The sequence below is a fragment of the Taudactylus pleione genome, unplaced genomic scaffold (genome assembly GCF_031769625.1).
Source record: "Taudactylus pleione unplaced genomic scaffold, aTauple2 ptg000758l, whole genome shotgun sequence".
NCBI lineage: Eukaryota > Metazoa > Chordata > Amphibia > Anura > Myobatrachidae > Taudactylus > Taudactylus pleione.
In genome coordinates this window covers 211,252-234,522 of record NW_028285160.1, presented here as the reverse complement: position 1 = coordinate 234,522, position 23,271 = coordinate 211,252, and the positions used below count along the sequence as shown (strand labels likewise).

At 42.5% G+C, this 23,271-nt stretch overlaps 1 protein-coding gene across 1 annotated transcript in view; it reads right to left on the bottom strand.

Moving 5' to 3' along the window:
- Positions 1-23,271, bottom strand: part of RAPGEF5 (Rap guanine nucleotide exchange factor 5) — a 249,036-nt gene that overhangs the window by 128,468 nt on the left and 97,297 nt on the right. Inside the window, exon 7 of the mRNA XM_088457353.1 lies at positions 12,996-13,044. Within this exon, the coding sequence (XP_088313479.1) occupies positions 12,996-13,044 (49 nt within the window). The remainder of the gene's footprint in view (positions 1-12,995; positions 13,045-23,271) is intronic.

Below are 23,271 nucleotides of genomic sequence, written 5' to 3'. Positions count from 1 at the left end.
CTTTCAATTACCTAGATTGTTGTGGTCAATTTAGTGCCATTAGATCTAGAGCGCCTATAGTAATTATGCCCAAATCTGGCATGTGTCTCCCCCGCTGCTGAAGGGTGCATGAAGCATGTGTTTCCGAGTTTAACAAAACTCCATTTAATTCATTCCATTCAAAGTAATATACCTGAGTGCAAACAAAGTGAGAGGATCCAATTTATCTTGATGCATTGAGTAGAACTGATTTTTAACTGTAATTAATGGACTCCTGTTCCCCCACACTACTCTCAACATATTTCCTGCATTGCTTATAGAAGCAGATATGTTTAATATACTCTATACCAGTGGTTCCCAAACTGTGTGCAGCGACACCCTGGAGTGCCTCGGGACACTTGCAGGGGTGTCTCAAGTTGGTGGTCCAGCACCAAATCAAATTATTTATGGAGAATGTAATATAAATATGTGGACAAACAGAAGCGCAAATCTGTCACTCACTACATAAATGAACCTAAGGATGACAGGTCAGCACAATTTACTTCACTTTACTACATTTTTTTCTGAATTTCTGAATAACAAACTTTTGGCTTAGGGGTGCCGTGAAAACAATTCTGATGCACTAGGGCGCCGTGATTCAAAAAAGTTTGGGAACCACTGCTCTAATACTACACTAATTCCATAGATCAGTTTTATTTTTAGGCTCTTTTGTAAATCAGACTGCTAATCTACGCAGGTTAAGGAAGAGAAATATATGGTGCTTTTTCTCAGGAACCATGCTATATGGGCAAGATTCAGTTCTAGATAATACAGAAACCAGATGAAGTAATAGTTCCCAACCTTGAGTTTTCCTGGGAAGTTTCCTTGTCATACAACTTAGACATAAAATCTGTAGTCTTTGGAGAAGAGCCAAATGCAATGTACTTAAGTCTTTGCCAACATAAACTGTGTTCTGGTCTTTATTCCTCTCAGCCTAGGACAAAACTAGAATCCCTGTATATGTACATCAGTCAGAGACAGCCATTCTTGACGTATAGGCACTGTGCAAATGCGGTCACAGAAGGACATAAATTACACCCAGATGTTTACATTTCACATATTTCCCACTAACAAAGCCGTCATAGTATTAGACAAAGAAAGGAATACAAGGTGATCACCAACTGCAACATTCCCCCAATATTATATAGCGCTCTCTCATTATAACTCCTCAATTCATTACCTATTACTCTGCTAAAGTACATTCATTGTATTACTTCCATTATAAGTTATTTAAGATGGCGGTATAAAGAGGGTGAACTGAATTTACGTTTTGTTTTCATTCAAAAAGAGAATTTAATAATCAATCGTACTTTTAATTAAATTGCATTATTGTGTTATACAGCAGCACCGGTAATAAATTGATCTATTTACATTATATTGCTATCACCAGTGGGCAATGATCAACTTTATTCATAATTGTTTTTGTCAGCATATTCATAATGACTTACGTGCACTCTAGAATATGCAATGTGATGTAACAAGCGAATATTGAAGTTTCCTCCATTATTCATATGAAGCACAGCAGCAGAATGATTTAGAGAAAGCCCGAGTGTGATTGGATAGCCGTGTCGACCATCCAATAAAGTGTCTCAGCAGGATCTCAATAGATATTACTGTGATATTCATGACATTTTTATTTAAAAAAAAAGTTATACAAACTTTAACTAACAAGTACACTAGTACTTCCCTGCGGTATTGTGCTTTTCTATAGTGACGGAACCTACTTGGAACTCATTCAGACTACTATGGGGTAGATGTATCAAATCTTGGAGATAAAGTACTTAGCAATTAGCTTCTTTCATTTTATAGGCTGCATTTGAAAATTGACAGATGCTGATTGGTTGGTCCTTTCTCTCTCTCCACTTTATCTCTCTCCAAGCTTTGAAACATCTCCCCATGCGTCCCAAACTTTAAATTATAACAACATATGTTTGGGAAAGTTATAGCTATATTCTCATTGCAGACACAACGGCTGCTCATTCAATGCTTTTTATCCACTTTGTGGTATTTACTGCGACTCGTGGATAATGACCCCCCCTAAATAATTTGGGGGGGTTCTATAGTTGCACGCCACCGTTCTTTAATTTTATTTTTCTCTTATTATGTCATTTATGTCTTGTGTATTCCATTTTGTTGCTTTTGCCCATATTGTTTCTGTATTATTTTGGCAGGATACACCTGCATGTTATAACTGTAATTTAATAACCTTATTATAATAACATTGTACAAGGTTTGATATCATGTTCATTACGCTTCAGAATAAAAACATTTCTTTTTTTTTTAAATGATAACATTAGAAATGACTGAAGAGATTTAGGCCTCACGCAGGACTAATTCCCGTGAACAGACCCCAAATATGAAGGCAAAAGGATGTCCTTAACCTTGAGCCATGACATTTAATTTCTTACTAATTGTAAAATATACAAACAAAATAATAAATAAAATAGTACACAATAAGTGCGGTAGATAAGAAAAAGAAGTGTGGCATTGACAGTGTCATATGGCATAAGAGTATGTTGAAGGGAATAAATGAGCAGTCAGGATATACTTAAAATCCCCAAACAAACAACAGGATATAACAAGAACCATAAGGCACCATACCCGTAATGTGAACCCTGAATGGGGACAAAGAAAATAACCCCACAATGTAACAAAAGAAATATCAGAATATATAAAACAATCCCATCCACCAAAATAACTAAATAAAACCATACACCCAAAACAAACCTCCCCATAACCCCCCACCCTTTATGACCTAACTCCAACCTAGGCACACTTGGATCCCAAAACACTACCCCAATCTATACTAACTTTCTAAAGACCCAACCCCCCCCTCCCAAATAAAGGATAATAAACTATATAAATGACCTTAAGCTAGGCTAAACTCAGCTCTCCCGCTATAGAAGTAAATGGAGTTCCTCCAATACAAAATTAGTGTTCATTCTAGCACCCTGCACATTACCAGTGAGGAGGGCATATTTTCACTTTGAAGGGCAACAATTTTAGATGTGATGTATCACTATAGCTACTGCAGCAAAACAAATAAAATTGTTGAGTGACAAATCTTGGAGCCTCAGCCCATCCATTAGAAATAAACAACCGGTCTTTTGACGAAGCACAGTAAACCCAACACTCTCAGGCACAAAATAGTTGACAAACACAGGCAAGTCCACACAGCCATAGGAAAGAATAAATCCAAAACCTAATCTTTCGTATAAGGGGAGAGGACAGCAGGAGCAGATGACATGGGCACAACCATCTCAACCCCTTCAGAGGTCGACCAAGGAGTATAACAAGGAATCATGCAATCCATCTGCAAGTCCTCAAACTTACTGAGAATCTTCTGGGTAGATACTTTAATTGCCTTTAAAATCTTATACAAAGAACTATCCATCCTTGAGGTATGCAGCCACGAATAGATAAAAAAAAATCTATATAATAAGCAAGAAAGCATGTCTGTATGTTTGTAATTGTATGTTTGTATGCACGGACAGAGTTTTGGACCTAGCTTCACTAAATCTGTCATAGTTTGACCAGGATTAGGTTTTTGCCTAGGTTTGAACTTTGTCAGGGCCACACACCATCACACAATCCCTAAAAATGGGGACAGTCTTAAAATAACATGGGTTCCAGGGCTGGCTCAAGTGGAAATTGGCAGTTTGCCAAAAACCTGAGTGAAAGCTACAAAAGCATCCTTTTAACCTCACAGTCTGAGCAAGCGTCAAACTTTATGACTCATGCAAGTTCATATTAAATCCAGACTTAGTCCTTTTTAAAGTGACCATATATATTAGTCAGCCCTCTGTATTTGCAAGCAAGGGGGCATAACTAGAACTTTGGGGACCACATAGTAAGATCTTAAAAGGAATCCCCCAGAGGTAAAGAAAACAAACATACATTTGCAGCCACACAGAGCCCATTCAGATTATGCCACAAAGTAGTACCCCTTACACACATTATGCTACACAGTAATGCCCTTTACACTACACAGTAATATCCCTTACACATTATGCCACACAGAAATGCCCTTTACAGAAAATTCCACAAAGTAGTAGTGCCCCATATAACACATTATTCCACGCAATAGTAGTGCCCCTTACACATTATGCCCCCCCAGCAACTCACCTCCCCGTGTCCCTCCAGCAGCCTCTCACCTCCCATTGTGCCATCAGCAGCCAGCATGTGTGGATTTGGTGCCGGGCCACCAGCTAATTACAGCTGGCGCATCATTAGGCAGCGGCAGAATCTGCCACCGATCCGTGAGCTCTGATTGCCTCACAACCAGCGTTGCTGTCTCTCCATGTCTGCCTGATGGTGCACCATTACAGCTGGCAGGCCTACAGCAAGTCAACACCGCTGACACCTAGGCTCCCCTCGGTGGCTCTTACTGGAACGGACCACCTTGTGTGCGAGACACCCAAGGTAGTAACGCTACTGTTCGCATGCATGTGGATAGAGTTGGATAAAGTAGGACCAATGGGGTCCTTTTCAGGATTTGGACAAAGTGGGGAACCAGAGGGGTCCTCTTCAGGATCAATGGAATGGGGTTATAGGAGAGGACAATGTAACCAAAGTCTGTAGGTGTACTTCAGGGTCCAGTCTTCAACCCAGGCACACCAGGTATCCCAGCTAGTAAATAATAAAATATATATATATATATATATATATATACACACACATCCAAGTTCCGTCCTTCAGTGGGTACAATGAATACTGGCCCGGGTGCTTTCCACCAGAAGACTCATAACGACAAGCTTCTGTAACATATACATACAAAGGTGACACTCCGGAAAATAAATTCACTTAGGAACGCATAGCTTTGTGTAGCAACGTTTCAGCGCTGAAACGTTGCTACACAAGGCTATACTTCTAGATTGAAACTATTTTCCAGAGTGCCGCCTTTGGAGATTATTATATATATATATATATATATATATATATTATACATATACACACACACATATACACAAATACACACACAAGTTATACTAGCTCACAGGTTCTCAAACTCGGTCCTCAGTACGCCAAACAGTGCATGCTTTCCATGTCTCCTCAGAGAATCCCAAGTGAAAACATTAGCTCCAACTGTGGATCTTTTGAAATGTGTCAGTGAGTAATAAATACACCTGTGCACCTGCTGGGTGACCTGGAAAAAGTGAACTGTGTGGAGTCCTGAGGACTGTGTTTGAGAACCACTGTACTAGCTAAAGAACCCAGCGTTGCCTGGGTTTAAATTTTCCATTTATTAAGTTTTATTTTGTGATGTCATCCAAATCCATCCAGTGGAAAGCCTAGAAGAGGCTTCCTGGGTCAAAGTTCTGCCCAGCTAACTCCGCCGTGTGGTCCAACCAGCACCCCAACCGCTCCATTATGCATCCCAGACCAACTGGCATGCATCTGTGAAGTTTTCATTAAAATCCATCCAGTAGAGGCCCAAGAAAAGGCTCCCAGGGTCAAAGTTCTGCCCAGCGTCCACCATGGGAGGTCCGACCGGGATCTCAACCCCCTACTATGTCTTCTGGGATCCAATGTTAGCACTTTGTGAAGTTTTCGTCCAAATCAATCCAGTTGAAGCTCAGAACAGGCTCCCCGGGTCCGATCAGGCTCCCTGGGTCAAAGTTCTGCCCAGTGCACTCCACCGTAAGGTCCGACCGGGACCCCAACCACTTCATTAGGCATCCCAGAAAAATTGTCACCCCTCTGTGACGTTTTCCTCCAAATCCATCCTGTGGAAGGCCCAGAACAGGCTCCCCGGGTCAAAGTTCTGACCAGCGTACACAAACGGGAGGTCCGACCGGGATCCTAACCCCTCTAAAACCTGGCCAGGATACAACTGGACCACCTTGGGTTGGTTTTATCCTAATCAGTGCAGAGGTGTCCGAATGCATAACCGGACAGACAAACAAACAGACCAATGAATTTTATATATAACACTTGCTGCTCTGTTGTGTTGTCGCTATGTGGTCTAATAGCTTACTATTTCGGCTTTTCCTCAAGAGATGTGGAAGATATTCACCAATAATAATCTTATTTTTATTTATTTGTATATATATATATATATATATATATATATATAAAATAACAAACCAATCGACCGGTACTCGCTTATTCCAGTAAATAAGTTTACTTGCCTTGGTGTCCTCACCCGGGTAAGAAGCTCGCTCCAATTATAGGTAAATAGAAACAGCTGCACTCACAGGACTTGAATAAACTGCAACACTAGGTCAATTTAATTCCCTGAAGAAAATCTTTAATAAATGAGACTGAAATTTAATTTAAGTTGACCTAGTGTCGCAGTTTATTCAAGTTCTGTGAGTGCCTGTGAGTGTGTGTGTAATTAATAATGAATACAGGATAGCAAATATTAGGGAGATCTAGTTCAGGAGATCCAAAGCCATAGGGGGATCGGATCAATGAATGAGAGGCACTACGACAATATGGAGGCGCCAAGAGAACACCAACAAAAGCTCACTAATATGTACAGCTGAGGAGGCAGGCTTAAAGGAGGCATCAGGTAGAAACTATCAATGTTGAGAGAGACAAGCTATCCAGTCATCTAATCTGCACAATGAAAAGCATCAGCACTGCTGGTGACCATATGGTAGTGGTTATTTGTTCCATACATTACCAGATTTTCATTCCCACCAGCCAGATTGGACAGATATCTGACAGATAATTGTATAGTGTATGCCCAACATAACTAATCAACTGTTTTAACATATAGCACATCTACGTTAAATGTCTTTGTGATTCCATACAACATATTACTTCAACACATACAAAGGGTTGGTTATATTAATCATTGTGTGACACATACGATGCTAAGGAAATTGCATATTTTAAGCCAAGGTAACATGACTATTAACGATGCTGCTCCAGTACGTCTACATTAATCTCAAGGCCAGTGTCTATTTCCTGTGTGGTCTACAGAGACATTTCAGTCGCATTTGCCCCACTGCCCCTCACTATAATTAGTTTGTTATAATATCTTATTCCTTTTCATGAACGTCAGGCTCCTTTACTGGAGAATAACTTGGTTGCCAGATGTCTGAAGATAGATATGGCTCAATCCCAAGAACAAAATCTCTGTGTTCTGATTTTTACACAGAAGGATAACTACTGTCTGATGGTCTCACAGGTGGAAGACGCCAATTACAGCAGTGGGGGGAGCAACGGATCAGCACATCAGCTTGGACAAGGATGACAAAAAATAGACCGCTGTTTAGTATAATTGAATCCAAGGCTTGTCCATCATTGTTAGTAAAGATCTTTCGGGATAAGCTGTGCTCCGCACACATTAAGATTATTAAATGAGCTCATTTGCATTTATCTAGAAGTAGGAACTATGACTTGGAACCTCAAAAATAACAAGTTGGATGTATGAACTATATCTTATAGAAAAAGGACATTGGCACCACAGTCTTCCAGCGCCACTGCCGCACATGTGATGTGTATAGTGCTTACGCGCATACATTGGTTATATCGTGACCCTTCCTTCTTAAACATGAACATACACAAGTTGGCAGAGCTGAAACACTCTGTTCTGCTGCTGATTGTCATGGGCTGTTAGAGCTCTGCCTAGTTCATCTCATACCTTTCCATGTATCCAGTTTAGCATTAATGCAATAGATCAGCCGTCGGGGAACAGGGGTATATTACCCCACATGGGGTAAAAATTTAAATCCTGGGGGTAATGGACGGACAGCCGGGCATGCATATGATCATTCTATAATGAATGATTCATATGCATGCCTGGCTGTGCCGCAGGGAGGCTCTAAGCCGGACGCCCACTGAGATGTTATTACCAGTGGGCGCCCGGCTCCTTCCCTGCAGCACCGTGTTAGCCGGAGGCTGCAGTTCTCTTCTGAACTCCAGCTTCCGGCTCTCTCCATGCGCACTATGGGAGAGACGTCACGACGTCTCTCCCATAGTTTCGAGGAGCAGCCGGGCGGACAGGATGGCGTCGGATGCAGGAGCGGGGATTAAAGTAAGTGTTTTTTGGTTTTTTTTTGTACAAGCGGCACTACAGGGGCATTATATGGGGCATACTACTACAGGGGCATTATATGGGGGCACTACTATATGATTTCCTTGCAAATCAAGCGGGTAACGTTGGCGTATCTAAATATATTTTGGGGTAAAAGGTAAAAAAGTTCCCTGACTCCTGCAATAAATGCTTTCACTGCAGCCTATTCAAAGTTGGAAAGTAATATCTGCTACATCTACAACATTATACAGAAAACATTTTTATTTTTAAATAAAATAATAAAACAAAATCAACAATCCCAAGCCATCGGGCATAAATAAAATGCTGATGTTCTGCAGGAGCATTGATAATATACTCCCCCAGCTGCATAGTTGATGGCTATGAATATGAAGGGCATCAGATACTGTACCTTGTAAGCTACTCTGAGCAATAATAGGTAACTAACAATCCATAATTTTCCTCCAATGACATCACTTACGGTGCATCTACTGCAGCTACTTCTGTTTTACGCTGTAAAAATTTCTCATTAAATCAGGAACACTCCACGAGCCTTTGGGAAAAGGCAGCCCAGATAACAAGTGCTAAAAGGCATCTTTTCCTAAGTAAATCAGTTAAATTACAAAAAGGAAACTAATTAGTGCTATGGATATTGTGCTATGCCAAAAATAAATGGGGATTTCTGTCAATACAGTAACTCTGTAAAAACCCCATATTGCCCCCCACCCCCTCCCCTCCTCCCTTTTATACAAACACAGGATCTTATTAACAATAACTGGAGGTCTCTCCCAGCTGAGCCATGTTATCTTCCCGACTTTTTAATTTGGAAAATTCTAGCGAGATTAAAAACCAATTAGCCCAGGAATCTAAATCCTATACATAAAAGAAACACCATATATCATAATAAGCCCATTATGCAAATGTTTTCAACTATACTTTAACCTTTGTGTAGTTATAAATATGCATAAAAATATATCTGTATAATGATTTAGTGTAAACACAAACAGCTGTATTTATGGATCTACATGTTGGGCATTGTCTATCTGCTGGGAAAGAAGTGAAAGGAAGCTGGGCTGAAGAAAGATACACAGGAAGACGTCCTCCCACTGACAGGGGAACGGCGCAGAATGCAGACACGTCTAGATTGGTCACAATGTAGGAACAAAAAGAAAGTGCTTTTCCTATACTGACAATGTTATTGTGTGATATAATGTAGATACGTGATGTCATTTGCAGGGTGGTAATTTATCGGACAGTCCTTTTGTTGACAAAATTGCACCCCCAACGTAGAAAACGGTAATATTGATTACAATGAGAAAAATGCAGGTGCCAACTACTACAAGCCCAGTGAAAAGTGACATTGATTGGGTGGATCAGTCGCAGCACGATATCAGACTGAGTTTGCAGCAATGACGTGAGGACTTCTCCTCAGCTCTGCACACAGAACAGCTCTCTGCAAGCAATGCGCAGAAAGATGCAAAAATAGGAGAAAGCTCAGAAATTCATAAAATAACAAAAGTAAATATTGGTAAAAACATTGTCAGTGACTACGTGTCAGGATGTGGTGCTCTGTTCAGCAATTGTGCAGTGCACTTTTCCTGCTGTGTGCTAATATGACAGGCTGGCTAAGTGATGTGGGTCACATAGTATCAGGCACGGTGCCCACGGGCTCAGAAGAAGGAACACTTACCTTTAACAGATTTGTGGAGTAACAGACAGCAAAAAGGTCGACAGTGTCTAGATAGACACCAAATGTTAGACAGTCATTAGGTCGACTAGGACAAAAAGTCGACATATAAGAATGTCGACTGGTATAAATGGCCCTCGGGGTAAAAAAGTAGACAAATTGTCGACACACACTTTTTTTTTTTATAGCCCTAATCTTCACCCTAACCTTTCCCTTGGTGCCTAATACTAACCCTCCCTCCTGGTGCCAAACCCTAACCAACCCTTCTAGTGCCTAACCCTAACCGTCCGGTAAGTGTCTAACCCTCGCTCCTGGTGCCTAACCCTAAAGCTGGGTACACACGTAAAGATTTTCTGTCCAACCATCCAACTAGTTGATTGGTTGGAATGAAAATCTGGTAAGGTATGAAAGCAAATGACAATCAGCAATTTGCTCCCAAATGCCGGAAAATGGACAAAAACTGTTGTTTTAACTAATTATTTAGATCAAACATTTAACAAACTTGTCTGATGACCATTTTCATCTGTTTTCTGGCATTTGGGAGCAAATTGCTGATTATCAGTTACTCCCATACGTTACCAGATTTTCATTCCAACCAATCAACTAGTTGGAAGGTTGGACAGAAAATCTTTACGTGTGTATGCAGCTTAACTGTAGGGGTAAGTGCCTAACCCTAACCCTCCGGTAAGTTCCTAACCAACAAAAAAATAACGTGTCAACCATTTGTACCTGTCGATCTTTAGTGTGTCGACCTTTTGTCTCAGTCGACCTATGACTGTCTAACATCTGGTGTATATCTAGATATTGTCCTTTTTACTGTCGAACTATAGTCAGGAACCCACTTAACTCAGGTGTTTTATTTCCATCACACTGGGGACTAATGTCAGGTAAGTTATGGAAATAAAAAACAGTTTAGGTGACAAAGAGGACAGAACTAAGACAAACAACCACCAATGTATCTGGGATCAGTGCTTTAGTGAATAGACATCAGCAAGCACCTATAAGAGGTATTTACGTAGATTATATATGGACTGTGCCACAGCTGTAATATTCTTCATGGATTTCTAATGGATAATTGTCATGGTGTTTTAGTTCTAGAGACAATTCTCCTGGACCATACATCCGGACAGATTAATTCCATACAACAATGGACCACTATGTTCTAAAGTTGTTTTTTCCTTTTAGTTCTGTGCGAAGATGATCCTCATATGGTGTCATTGGGATGCATATAAATGATGTACAAGGGGAACAAAGAATACTCTCTCTTTTGGTCCTTTTTCAAAACAAAAGAAAATACAGGGACACAATGATCTATTTTACTCTGTATCATTTCTCTGTTAGGACTGACAAAGCACTGCACATCAATCAGTGGCTTTTAGAAAAAGAAAAAAAGCTCTACAAACATCTGTGGTTGAGAAAGTTCTGTGGTTCTACCAGTGACTAGATACAGATTACTATACAGACTGGAAGGAGTGTAGTACTGGAGAGATGCACATGGTGGCAGTGTTAAAGCAACCGACATAGAGACAAGTCATATAAAGGGAAAATCATGTATTAAATATTTGAACTAAAGTAGAAAATAATACATAGTTATTGTATCCTACCCAGTACGTATCGCTGGGATGAAGCATGCTATAATGTACTAGTTTTCCCAAGCACTTTTCACTTTCAATGTAAAAGACTGGGGTTTATCTATTCAAATGGCAAAAATCCCTTTTTAGCATATGAACCTCACCGCGTTATTATATATATATTTTTTTAATAGAGCTAGTTATCTATCACATAGAATATATCTACTGCTATATTTTTATGTATTTAAAAAAGTTTACATTTAACTTTTTGTGCTACATATAAATAGAAGTGGTTATTGTTCAGGATAGCGCTCCAGGTGGCACAATTTATAACAGTTCACAGGAATTTAACACCTCCAGCTCTATGGTCAAGTGTGACTCTTCCCCAGCATATACCTTAAAGTGAGGGTACTTAAAGCACCCAATCTCCATCATTGCTGCACCTACACAAGCGGGGGCACAACCATCTGAAAGAGCCCTTCGTTGTTTTTGTCTGGTGATCTCCGGACAATAAGACCATATAATACAGAGTGTGTTAAAAAGTCCAAAGATTGGGGGATAAAATGCCCAGATCCTCCCACATCCTGGCATCATTAAACTCAAGATGAATCCATTTGATGCGTGGCCTGTCTATTTTAAAACTGCTATGCCTTCTTCGGCTACCATATAATCCCTACAAATGCATGTGTTTCATTCAAACTACTAAACAAAATGCATTATCAGTGAAGACTTTGATATATAAACTATGAGTAGAATCTGCATTTTGCGGTTCTGGATAGGTGATTTAAAACATAGATTAGATTAAAGGGCTGTTCTATAATCAGGCGATTTAGTTTATGCACACTCTCCCATGTTTTATTAAACACATTACTCTTTGTCTATAGCTAACTTCTGTGCTTTTTAGCCATGTAGTTATAGCATTACTGAGCACTGTTGATTTTCGCTGCCCTGTAATACAGCACTGCTCATTTGTGCATAGGGTACAAATGCATCTGGAAATCAGCTTTGTATCATGTTCCAGGGCAATGAGAATAAATATCTGTGCCTGGTGCTCCATCCTCCCGTCACCATTAGTCACCATTTATTACCATATTCATTATCGTGATCAGTCAGAAAAGTGGGTGGGGTAATCATATTGTCAAACCCCGCCCACTTCAAGTACAACCTGTCACTATCTGCTGAGCATGTGATTTGTGTCCAGGCTCTGCCAACCTTGTGGTAGGTCAGCGCTCCCGGGAGAGCTGTCTGCTTTAACTGGACTATGATATTCTCCCGGACATTCTATAAACTATGACTACATTAATTACAAACACAATCTTATGTTTTACTAAAAAGGGGAAAACATTATCAATACAGAGTGGAGGAAGCCATTTTGTTGTCTTATAGAATATTCAGCCCATCAATTAAGTAGAAATTAGTGACATCACTGAGGCATGATGTTTTTAGTTCCTAATAATGTCATGTTCTGTATTCTGGTAAATATTGAAATAGCTGCCTCCACTGTATGCAGTTTACGTAGGGAAACATGGTAATACGGTGCACGTTGCTATTCTTGCCAAAGATAGCGCTAATTAATTACCGTATGTTCGGTGAACAAATCCTATATAGGTATAGTTATGAGAATAAGGATTTTACATCACGCGATTGAAGGTATAGTTTATTACATGATTGAATAGTGCGTATGCCAGCAGACACAAATGTAATGCTTATGTGGCACTGACTCAGACCTGCTTACCGGATTTTCTTGCTTTCAAAGCAATAACAGCTGCAAGCTCCCGCTGTACCTGCAAAATGGGAGAGAGATAATACACATTAGGGTATTTCTTAAGCTAACTGTAAGACTGTGCATAGCCAAATGATACAGATTCTTGTAGGCAATCTTACTTTGTCAAATATTAAATCTGTGTTGACAATAGCATTATAGATGTCTCTCAAAATGATAGAAATCAAATAGAAATATTAATTTTTCATTAGAAAGATGGTGTTGAAATATCAATAAATGATCAAATTCACCACTGCCCAGATAATGACATCATATAATCACAGCCTAGATTTTATTATTTAATCACTTTTCAAGACCACTAAAAATGCAGACCGTGGTCAAAATACAACAATCAAATATTAATTTATGTCTGCCCAAATATGTGCTTGAGCTGTAATTGCTGTGATCTTTGCAGCTATGCATTGTGTTTTCCTGGCAGCATAGTAAATCATCAGTAAAAATATCATCTATTCATTAATCCCACTGTGGGAAAGGTCATTACATTAGAAATGAGATAATACCAGCTTTTATACTGGCATTTCCAAAAGCACAATTGGAGGCATATGGAATCGGTAATGATTTACCGCCGGCCTAAACCTAACCCCCTCTTCCCCGCAGCCTAACCCTAAGTCTCCCGGGGGGGTGCCTAACCCTAACCTCCCCTTCCCCTAGCCTAACCCTAACCTCCTGGGGGGGTGCCTAACCCCAAGTCCCCCCCATGAGCCCTCTAACCTAAACACCCCCCCCAACCCCTCCCCACCCGGTTTGCCTTGCATCGGTAAGCCAGGTGTCGGGCCCCCAGCGTAGGCCAAATGACAGGTGTCGGGAATTCGACGCCTGTCATTAGACTCTTTCTGGGATTAGACAGTCGGGATGCTGGAGGTCGGCATTCAGACTGCCGGCGTCCCGATTGCATACCAGGGATATACAATACTTGCTACTTGTCGGAACTTAGTTCCACTTTGTTTTGGCTTTCACAGTGCACACACCTTGACAGAATAAAGGCATAAATCATAAAAGCATAGCTTACTAATCACACCTGCAAACCCCAACAAGACACTATAATATATAATAGTAGATGTTATTAGTAATTACAAGCCACACAATTGCAACTTCTTCCAAACCGAGTCTTACAACATATTTCTAATGGCGCATACACACGGTACAACCTGCACAACCAACAATATTGCTGATAGATTTCCCTCCAACTGTCTGTAGTGCAGGGCAAATGATTTTGGCTGTACACACTGACCGATGTCTATGATAGATATTTCAGTGAAGGCATCTCTTTACATGCAAATAGTGTTGAAATTGTCCAAGTTGGCCTGCATGCATGGACGACTAATGATATCGTTATCGTCCATGTGGGAACGCGCATCGTTGGCAGCATAAAAATTAACGATATGAACGATTTATCGTTGAATGATATAGTTATTATTCATTAAAATCGTACCGTGTATACGCACCATAACACAGTCTGGACATTCTGTACTGTATATCCAAAACCTTGTAACGTTAAGTCATAACTGATATCTGATATTTAAAAGTAATTTCTTAAATTGAAATTTGTGAAGCATTATTTTTCCTCAAGTTCATGTATTTTTATTTTTGAGATAAATTATTTGGATTCTACAATAGAACAAAATCAACCATGCACACAATTTATGTGGTTATAATTAGACATCTTTTACCATTGTCGTGGTTATGAGATACATAGATGCCTAACTTTGATGAAGATCATAATTGAATTACATTATAAATAATACGATAAAAATGGCACTATTTAAAGAAAAGAATCTGCTTTGCATGTCCCATGGGAGCCACACTACCAATGATGCATTAATCATTCCTGACTTTTTAAGATTGGTATCTGCAGTAAATTAAAATGGCACACTAGACAATTTCTATGGAACAATGGATTGTTATAAGCTTTATTGAAAAAAACAAAAGCATATTGAGAATATGAAAAATGTCCCTTAATATGTTGGCATACTGAATGAAAAGGACTAGCGTTCTAAGGGCCTGATTCAGACCCGCTCACGAGCGCATTGCGCACGCTAGCGGCTCGATGTTTGGCCCCTGCACATGCGCCGACTCCGACGTACACATGTGCAAGCCCCAGCAAGCGACGGCAGCTCCGTCGCTCACTACAAGACGGGGCGGCTGTCGATGTTGATCGACAGCTCGCCCCGTTTTGTAGGCGGGTGGGGGGGGTTGGCTGAACAAACGGAGGCGTTCCCGAAGGAACGCCTGCCATTTGTGGGCGTCCCTACTGACATTACTCGTGATGTCAGTAGTGGACTTCCAGCTCCATTAGAGCTGGAACTTCTCTCGGCATTGCGAGTGCTGAAACCCTACCTTAGGGTCTCCTCGCAATGCCGATGGTCGCGATAATCGCGACCATCTCCTGTCCGCTCGCACTAGCTGTGGGTGGGCACCCACAGCTTAGCGAACGGACAGGAAAAAAAAAAAAAATCCTCCTCGCCCTGATTCAGAGCGTGCACTCGCAAATAGCGAGCAGCTCTGAATCAGGCCCTACGTTCTACTTAAACTGTACTCTTAACTGTGGAAAATCAGTAATAAAATAAGCTTGGTCAATATTCATTAACAAAATGAAAATGTGTTTCTCCTATAATTATACTGCCCAATGCCCTGTTTTATAGCTGCACTCCAGCATAGCACAGGGAGTTCTCAACCAAGCCTCTCATGCAGCAGAAATCTCAGCTCTATCAACTTTACACCTCTCTCCAACAACTTCTGTAATATACACTTACACTACCAAAGGTAAGACGCAATGCAGCAGCTCTTGTTGGGGGCGGGGCCATGGAAATAGCATAATTAGGCACCACCCCTCATGACATAAAGCTGCTATCTGCAGGTGAATGGGAGGGGGTGGAGCCAAGTTTACACCCAGAAATCACACCATTAAGCTCAGAGTGAGGAGGGCTCCAATTGCGGTCAATCAGGGGGGTTTCTAGGTACTCAGATACCCTCCCTGTGTGCGCAACTGTAGTTTAGGACTTTTCATAGCATCAAAACCTTCATGCACCCCCTTAAAAAAGTTCTCTACCCACTTACCAAACCTCCCTAAAATATTTTACTCAATTACCACATATTTGCAAGGTTCACACAGAACTTACATTATTCTTTGCATAAAGGTACAACATACTGAGCCCCAAATTAACATTGTTGTGTGAGTGGATCAAGTAGCCGCACCATGGGCCTGCTAAGCTGATATGCACACAACTGGACAATGTTTTACGTAGTGCGTGTAAGCATCCAAGTTGCACTACACGTATCCCTATTGTTACTGCACCAAGATACAGAGCTCATTTGTATGCAGGGAGTATGAATTTTAGTTGGTGTTCTGGGGAGGTAACAGGGAATGGGGGAGGGGACTAGACAGATTTGGGTGTGTCGTGGGTGTGTTCCTGACAGCGGCTCAAAAGACGCACAAATCACTCACACAGTACGCCATGTCCAGACGCAGGAACTACACCTGCCATTAGGCTGATGCAGGTTTGGATGGTGCAGCAAGGTGTTGCATGTGGGCATCTTAGTTTCAAAGAAATTGCCCTGCGGCTGAAGGTGAAAAAGTTGCAGCTACGGCCACGTCTGCCTGCGACTCAATCAGACCCCCAGTCACAGACGTAGCTATCGTGGGTGCAGGGGATGCAGCTGCTACAAGGCCCGAGCCGTCCTCCCATGGCCTTCCTCCCTCCCTGCACAATGCCTGGCCTGCTGGGAGTGAGTGACAACTAGGGGCCACGCTCACCCCAGCGTAAGAGGGACGGACAGTGACGGGACAAGAGGAGCCCATGCCACCCAGACTGCAGCAGCTGCACAGCCGAATACCTCGGAGAAGCCACTGCGCACCCGCCAAAAAGAGAGGTGAGCGTTCAGCACCTGCAATAAGCTACGACAATCTACAACAGTGCAGAAGAGCGCACATATGGAGGTGAGCCTAGCCAGGGGGGTATGCTTTCTCTCCAGGGAGTGCTGTGGACAGAGATCTCTCTCTAGCAGCTGGGAGGGGGGCTTTCAAAAGTTTTTGTGGGTTCCACATAGTTCTAGTCACGCCCCTGCCCTAAGTGTTCTTTGCCCATTACAATTTGGCTAAACCAATATACAATCTGTGATACTTATCCCCATGTATCCAAGTCCAATAATTTGTAATATTTATGATTGTCTTGTTTGTGAATAGCCAGTCTTATTTTAAGTTTTATTAAAGTGCTGTGGAATATGATAGCGCCCTATAAATAAGAGTTAATAATAATAAAAATAAATGTTCTGCTCCTTTTTTTTTGCCACATATATTTTAACTGTAGCCACAAGAATCCATAAATTGAAGTTAAAGGTGTTTTTTTTTTTTTTTATCAATGTGCTAATTTAGCACCAGTTATTTCAGTAGTAACATCAGTTGTAAAAAAAAGTGAGGTAGGAATGAAACATCTGGATGAAACTGAATATTGTGAGACGTGAATATGACTAACTAAAGAGGATGCACAGCAAGATATCCTTAAGATTTTAGATCATTTTAAACAATCTTTGAATTGATTTAATATCTTGACACTAGAGGGCAGCACTGCATAGAAATATGTGAATTTATGGTGAATGAATGTGTGTATACATAAATAAAAAAAAATATATATATATATATATATATATATATATACACACACATACACATAGATAGATAGAGTCTGCTGTATATAATTAAGCCAGTAACTGCACTTGCTTAAACAGAATGTAATGCAAAGTATAATCTACCTTATATCATCAGTCAACATTTAGCTCACTTGTCACAATTATAATATGGTAATCTAACTTTTTCGTGAGCTATTTTGTAACATGTTCTACGTTCTTCTCAAAGTGCACTAAAATTTTGTGATAAGGTGATAATCTAACAATAAAAGTATTTGAGTATGGGAAAATGCAGGTGCTGCATAAGTATAGGTTTCTCTCTTTTGGGCATCATCACAATACAACATTGTCCCAGAGGTGATCAGACCACACAGAGCAGGGAGATACCTCCCAACGTCCCTGGAGCCGGGTAATACACACAGACAGACAGACAGAGCGGTGTGACAGCCTCTTCATATCAGGACGATGTGGCCCATAACAGCAGTTGGGGCTATGTGTCATGTGCCTAAGCCGTGCAGCTATGAGAGTATGTGAATGGGTTAGCATATCAGCATAGTGGCAAATACCTGGTTACCTAATTTTGCTCCTTCTCTCTGAGGAGCTCATGCCGAGTTGGACCCATTTTGTGCCAAACACGTAGAAGCGAAATGATGCCAAAAAAAAACCCAACACATTTGCATAGACTGCAGAGCTGGATGTATCACACGATGAGCTCTGCAAGGGGCAGCATATGTGTCCGTCTGGTTCATGACACGAAAGAACTGTAATGTGTGTGTACCTAGTATACAGTGTTAGTAGTAAATGCTACAGTACATGCAGACGCTTCCACATACACCTATTCTCAACTTGCACTAAATAGCCCTGTTTGGTGCACCATAGACTGTGGGCCTGATTCAGAGCGGGACACTCTGAAAGAGCGCTCGCTCTGAATCAGGGCGTTATTTGTTTTTTTTTGTGCGGCCTCCTGGCCGCTCGCTTAGCTGTGGGTGACCACCCACAGCTATTGCAAGCAGCCTGGATGATGGTCGCGATGGTCAAGACCATCACGACCATCGGGCTTGCGACGAGACCCTCGTGGTAGGGTCTTGTGGCCGCAAGCCCTAGAGAGCTTCCGGCTCTAATAGAGCAGGAAACTCTCCACTGACATCACTGGTGATGTCAGTGGGGCCGCCCTCAAACGGCAGGCGTTCGCTTGGTAACGCCTCAGTTTGTGAAACCACCCCCACGCCACTCCTACAAAACGGGCGTGCTGGCGATCAACATCGACATCCGCCCCCTTTTGTAGTGAGCCACGGAGCGAGAGAATTTCTCTCTCGCTCCAGGGCTTGCGCACGCGCAGTGCGGCCGCTGCACGTGCGCAGAGCCCACCATTGACCCGCTTGCGAGCACTCAAGTGCTTGCGAGCGGGTCTGAATGAGGGCCTATGTGCCTTAGCCTCGCTAAGCGCCCCGCCAGAGTCTTTTTTTTTAATAAAATATGCGTCTTATTCGTATTATCACTTCAACAAAACTACAATGCACGGGTACCCCGACTACTGACTCTGGCATTTCCATGTAGCTTCTGTATTTGTCTCGGGGCCTGATTCACTGCCGTACGCAACTCAACTGCAATTACGTACGCGTACTGCGCATGCATCGTAGTGTGCGTGTGCAAACTAGCTATTGCGATCGGGACTGTGATTGCAGAGGCTACACAGACCACGTGCAATATGATTGACAGGAAGCACGGTTTGTGGGTGGCGACGGGGGGGGGGGGGTCGGGGAACCGCAGGTGTGCCAGCGCGTTAGCACGCCATTGCAGGGACGTGATAAATGATCCACTGCGATGCGATATGCAGCCTGAGGTCTCATAACGTGCGTGGTTGTTAGCAATTCCTGAGTAAGGTGAGAGTTTGTGCAAGTGTGCGTGAGGCTGCGATGGTACTCTATGCTACCGATGGTTTCGCTATTCTGCTAAGTATTACGGTTGGAAACAAAGAATGACTTATGCGCACATGTTCTTAAACTGGAGCTTCAAACAGTGAGAGATTGGAATAGGTGTGTGTGTCTTTGTATGTGCGCAACAAGACATATAATAGGTGCATTGGTGCAAAACAACAACATGATCCTCATCTTAATTATTCTCCAGAAAAGACACCAGTGTTTAAATTGCAACACAAAATGTTTTAGTAACTCTGTTTAATGGCTATGTACAGTTTGTGTGACTTACTTCCTAGCAGGCTAATCTGTTGCAAACTGAAGGTTTTAATAGAAAATCATTTACTTGCTTAATTGTTATTGGTTAATGAGGTATTATGCACATCAGTAATCAGACAGTATATTGGTGCATACACACGGGACGACCATCAGCGATAACTATATCACTGCACTATCTCCTGGGAGATAGTAGTAATATCAGTAGTGATGTCAGTAGGTCCTCCCACAAACGCCAGGCATTCCTAAGGGAACGCCTGCATTTGTCCAGCCACCCCCTCTATCGACTTACAAAACGGGGCGAGCTGTCACTCACCATAAACAGCTGCCCCGTCTTGTAGCGAGACTCGTAGCGACTGAAGTTCAGTCGCTCGGCCGGGCTCGCGCATGCGCACACCGGACACGGCACATGCGCAGTGGCCAAACATGGAGCCGCTTGCGAGCGGCTCTGAATCAGGCCCTAAGTCAGAAGCAAAACCTTGAGGTAGTTAATGATTGATTTTTTTGAATAATTGTCTAAAGCTGGAGACACAGTATAAGATTTTGCTAAATGCTACTAATGACTCGTCCGATTCAGACAACCCAAAAGGATCCCATAAATGGGATCGTATACACTACCCAATAATCGTACCTCGTATACACTACCCAATAATCACTTAGTTCCAAACAATACAAAAATTACGAGAACGACATAGCATGTGCAACACGCACTATATCGGAAGCCAATCCGATGGGGTTTTGACCAACCATCGGCCCCTGGTGCTGTGTACACACTACACAATTATCAGCCCTATCTGACAGATATATCCATGTCGGGTCAAGAATCGCATAGTGTGTACCCGGCTTTAGTCAGTATTTACCAATTCCAGTCTTGGGGAACCCTAACAGTGCATGTTTTCCAGGTGCTACCTTTCCCCCGATTTCTCCAAGCTCTCCACAAAACTGTTGTCCCACATCTTCGTAGACGCCAAAAAACGAATACCTTGTAACTGGAAAAACCCTCTCCCACCGTCTCTCTCTGCCCCAAAATAACAAATTTGGCAAATTGTGGCAATGAAAAATAACTATTACTTATTATATCCACGATAGGGGCCATATGTTTGTCCAAGTGTGGGCTCTGTGGCGCTCTTACGAGAGCATTCATCACCTTTGCCCCTTATACTTGCTTTTTCCACTGGACCCATGCGTGATGGGGAGGGCCACCCTCCTCGCTTCCTTCTTTCTTGCTATATTACCCTGGATAGGTACTCTACTTCATCTATATAATGATGTTTTCTGAGCATCATATGATGCTCCTTAAGATGCTCTATCTTTTCAAGTAGTCCCGTTTCCACCCCTATAACCCCCCTTGCACATTATATTGTTTTTGTTCCATTTGCATGTTTTGCTTCCTATTGTATTCCGTATATTTGAAAATGTGGCTCATTGTTGGTGCTTCCTACGGAATCTGTATGTAATACAGGCGGCTGTTTATCGGTTCCAATCCCGTTACGAGAAGCCAGACAGCAGGAGATTCCGATGTTGGCTGGTAATTACCCTAACCCCCTCTTAGGGGTGCCTAAACCTGAAACTTCCGGGGTGGTGCCTAACTCTAAGTCCTCCTCGGGGGTGCCTAAACTTAACCCCCCCTTCCCGCACCCTAAACCTAACCCTCCCGGGGGTGTGCCTAACCTTAACCTACCCCCAGGGGTGCCTAATCAACTCTCCCCCCTAGGGGTGCCTAACCCTAACCTTCCCCCCAAAAACTTAACCCCGCTACACTCCCTAGACCTAACCCTGCTCTCCCGCGGCTAACACCAAGTACTCCCCGGCCATAACTCGCTCGGACTGTCGTCCTTCGGCGTTCTGGCGTCAGGATTCAGATAGGCGTTGGTGTTTTGATGCCCCCATCGGGCTTGTCGTGTTGGGATATAGACCAGCGGCATTTAGTCCGCCGGTCTATAAACTGAATCCCCTTCCTACCTTTGTATATCCATTCATATGTTCAGCCTGTCTACTTTCATGAGCACTTTAAATAAAGAAAAATAAAAATTAGAAAGAAATAGTTGGCACCACCTGTGGATCTTTTCACAATGTGTCAGTCAGCAATGACTACACCTGCACGGAGCATGGAAAACTTGCACTGTAAGGTTCCCTGGGGACCGGTCCTGTGAAACACTGGTCTATATTAAGGAGACAAATATGCCTACAGCTGGAGCACTTGGTCATTACCCTCTTTGGGAATCACGGCAATATGTGCACTGAGGGATGGCTATGAAAAACAATTTTTCATGTTCCATGAATTTCCTAATTTTTCCAGAGACCTTAGAAAATGAATAGCTAGAAGATATGTGTCTAGTCCCAGCTTGTGGAAGTCCTGAGAACGTTTTGCTTGTTAGGGCCCATTCGGACCCAAGGCAATATGCTGCTCGCTGCTGGGAGCTAGACATGGCGAAGCTTTATAATATGAGTTCCCTGCCTTGCAGTAAGAGTCACTTACCCAAGTCACAAGGTAGAGCAAGTACTTACTTGCATAGTTATCTGTTTGATTGGGTGAGAGGGAACCCCTGGATTAAGGCATATTATACATTATACTCCACAGCTAGAACACAGGGCCTGATTCAGAGGCGAACACTCGCACTGAATCAGGGCGGGCGCTGTTTTTATTTTTAGTAGCGGCCTTCCGGCCGCTCGCATAGCTGTGGGTGGCCACCCACAGCTATAGCGAGTGGCCATGATGATGGTCCAGAGAGCTTTCGGCTCTGACATTACTCGTGACGTCAGTGGGGCTGCCCCCAAACGGCAAGCGTTCCCTCGGGAACGCCTCCGTTTGGGCAGCCACCCCTCCGGCCCGGCCACCAAACGGGGCGAGCTGTCACTCAACATCGACAGCTCGCCCCCTTTGGTGCGAGACTCGGAGCGACGGATTTCCCGTCGCTAGCCGGGTCTCGTGCGTGCGCACGACGGAGCCGGCTCCGTCGTGCGCATGTGCTGTGGGTCACCATCGACCGGGTTGCGAGCGGTCAGCGCTTGTGACCGGGTCTGAATCAGGCCCTCAGTGCAGTCTTCTTGCTCTCTTGTCTCACCCAAGCGTTTGTTGAGACTAGTAATTAGCATTCATCCCCTAAACAAAGTTCATTACGGGTTCCACAACACAATATAATAAAGAAAACATACATGACCTGTTTATTATTATTATTATTATAGAAACTGAAAAATCAGATCACTAGTGTTCGTGTTAAACAGTGCATAAGGATATAAGTTTGACTTCAAAGTTGTTACGTAGTCACATGTGCAAAAGTCAATGTCTTCGTTGAGGCGTATGCATATCCTATTTGGCTAAGGCAGACCATGTTCCCTGAGTTAATATGATCAGTTGTGTCAGTTAGTTACTCATTTGTGACCAATTACTGTGAAAGGACGGCTTCGCTGCA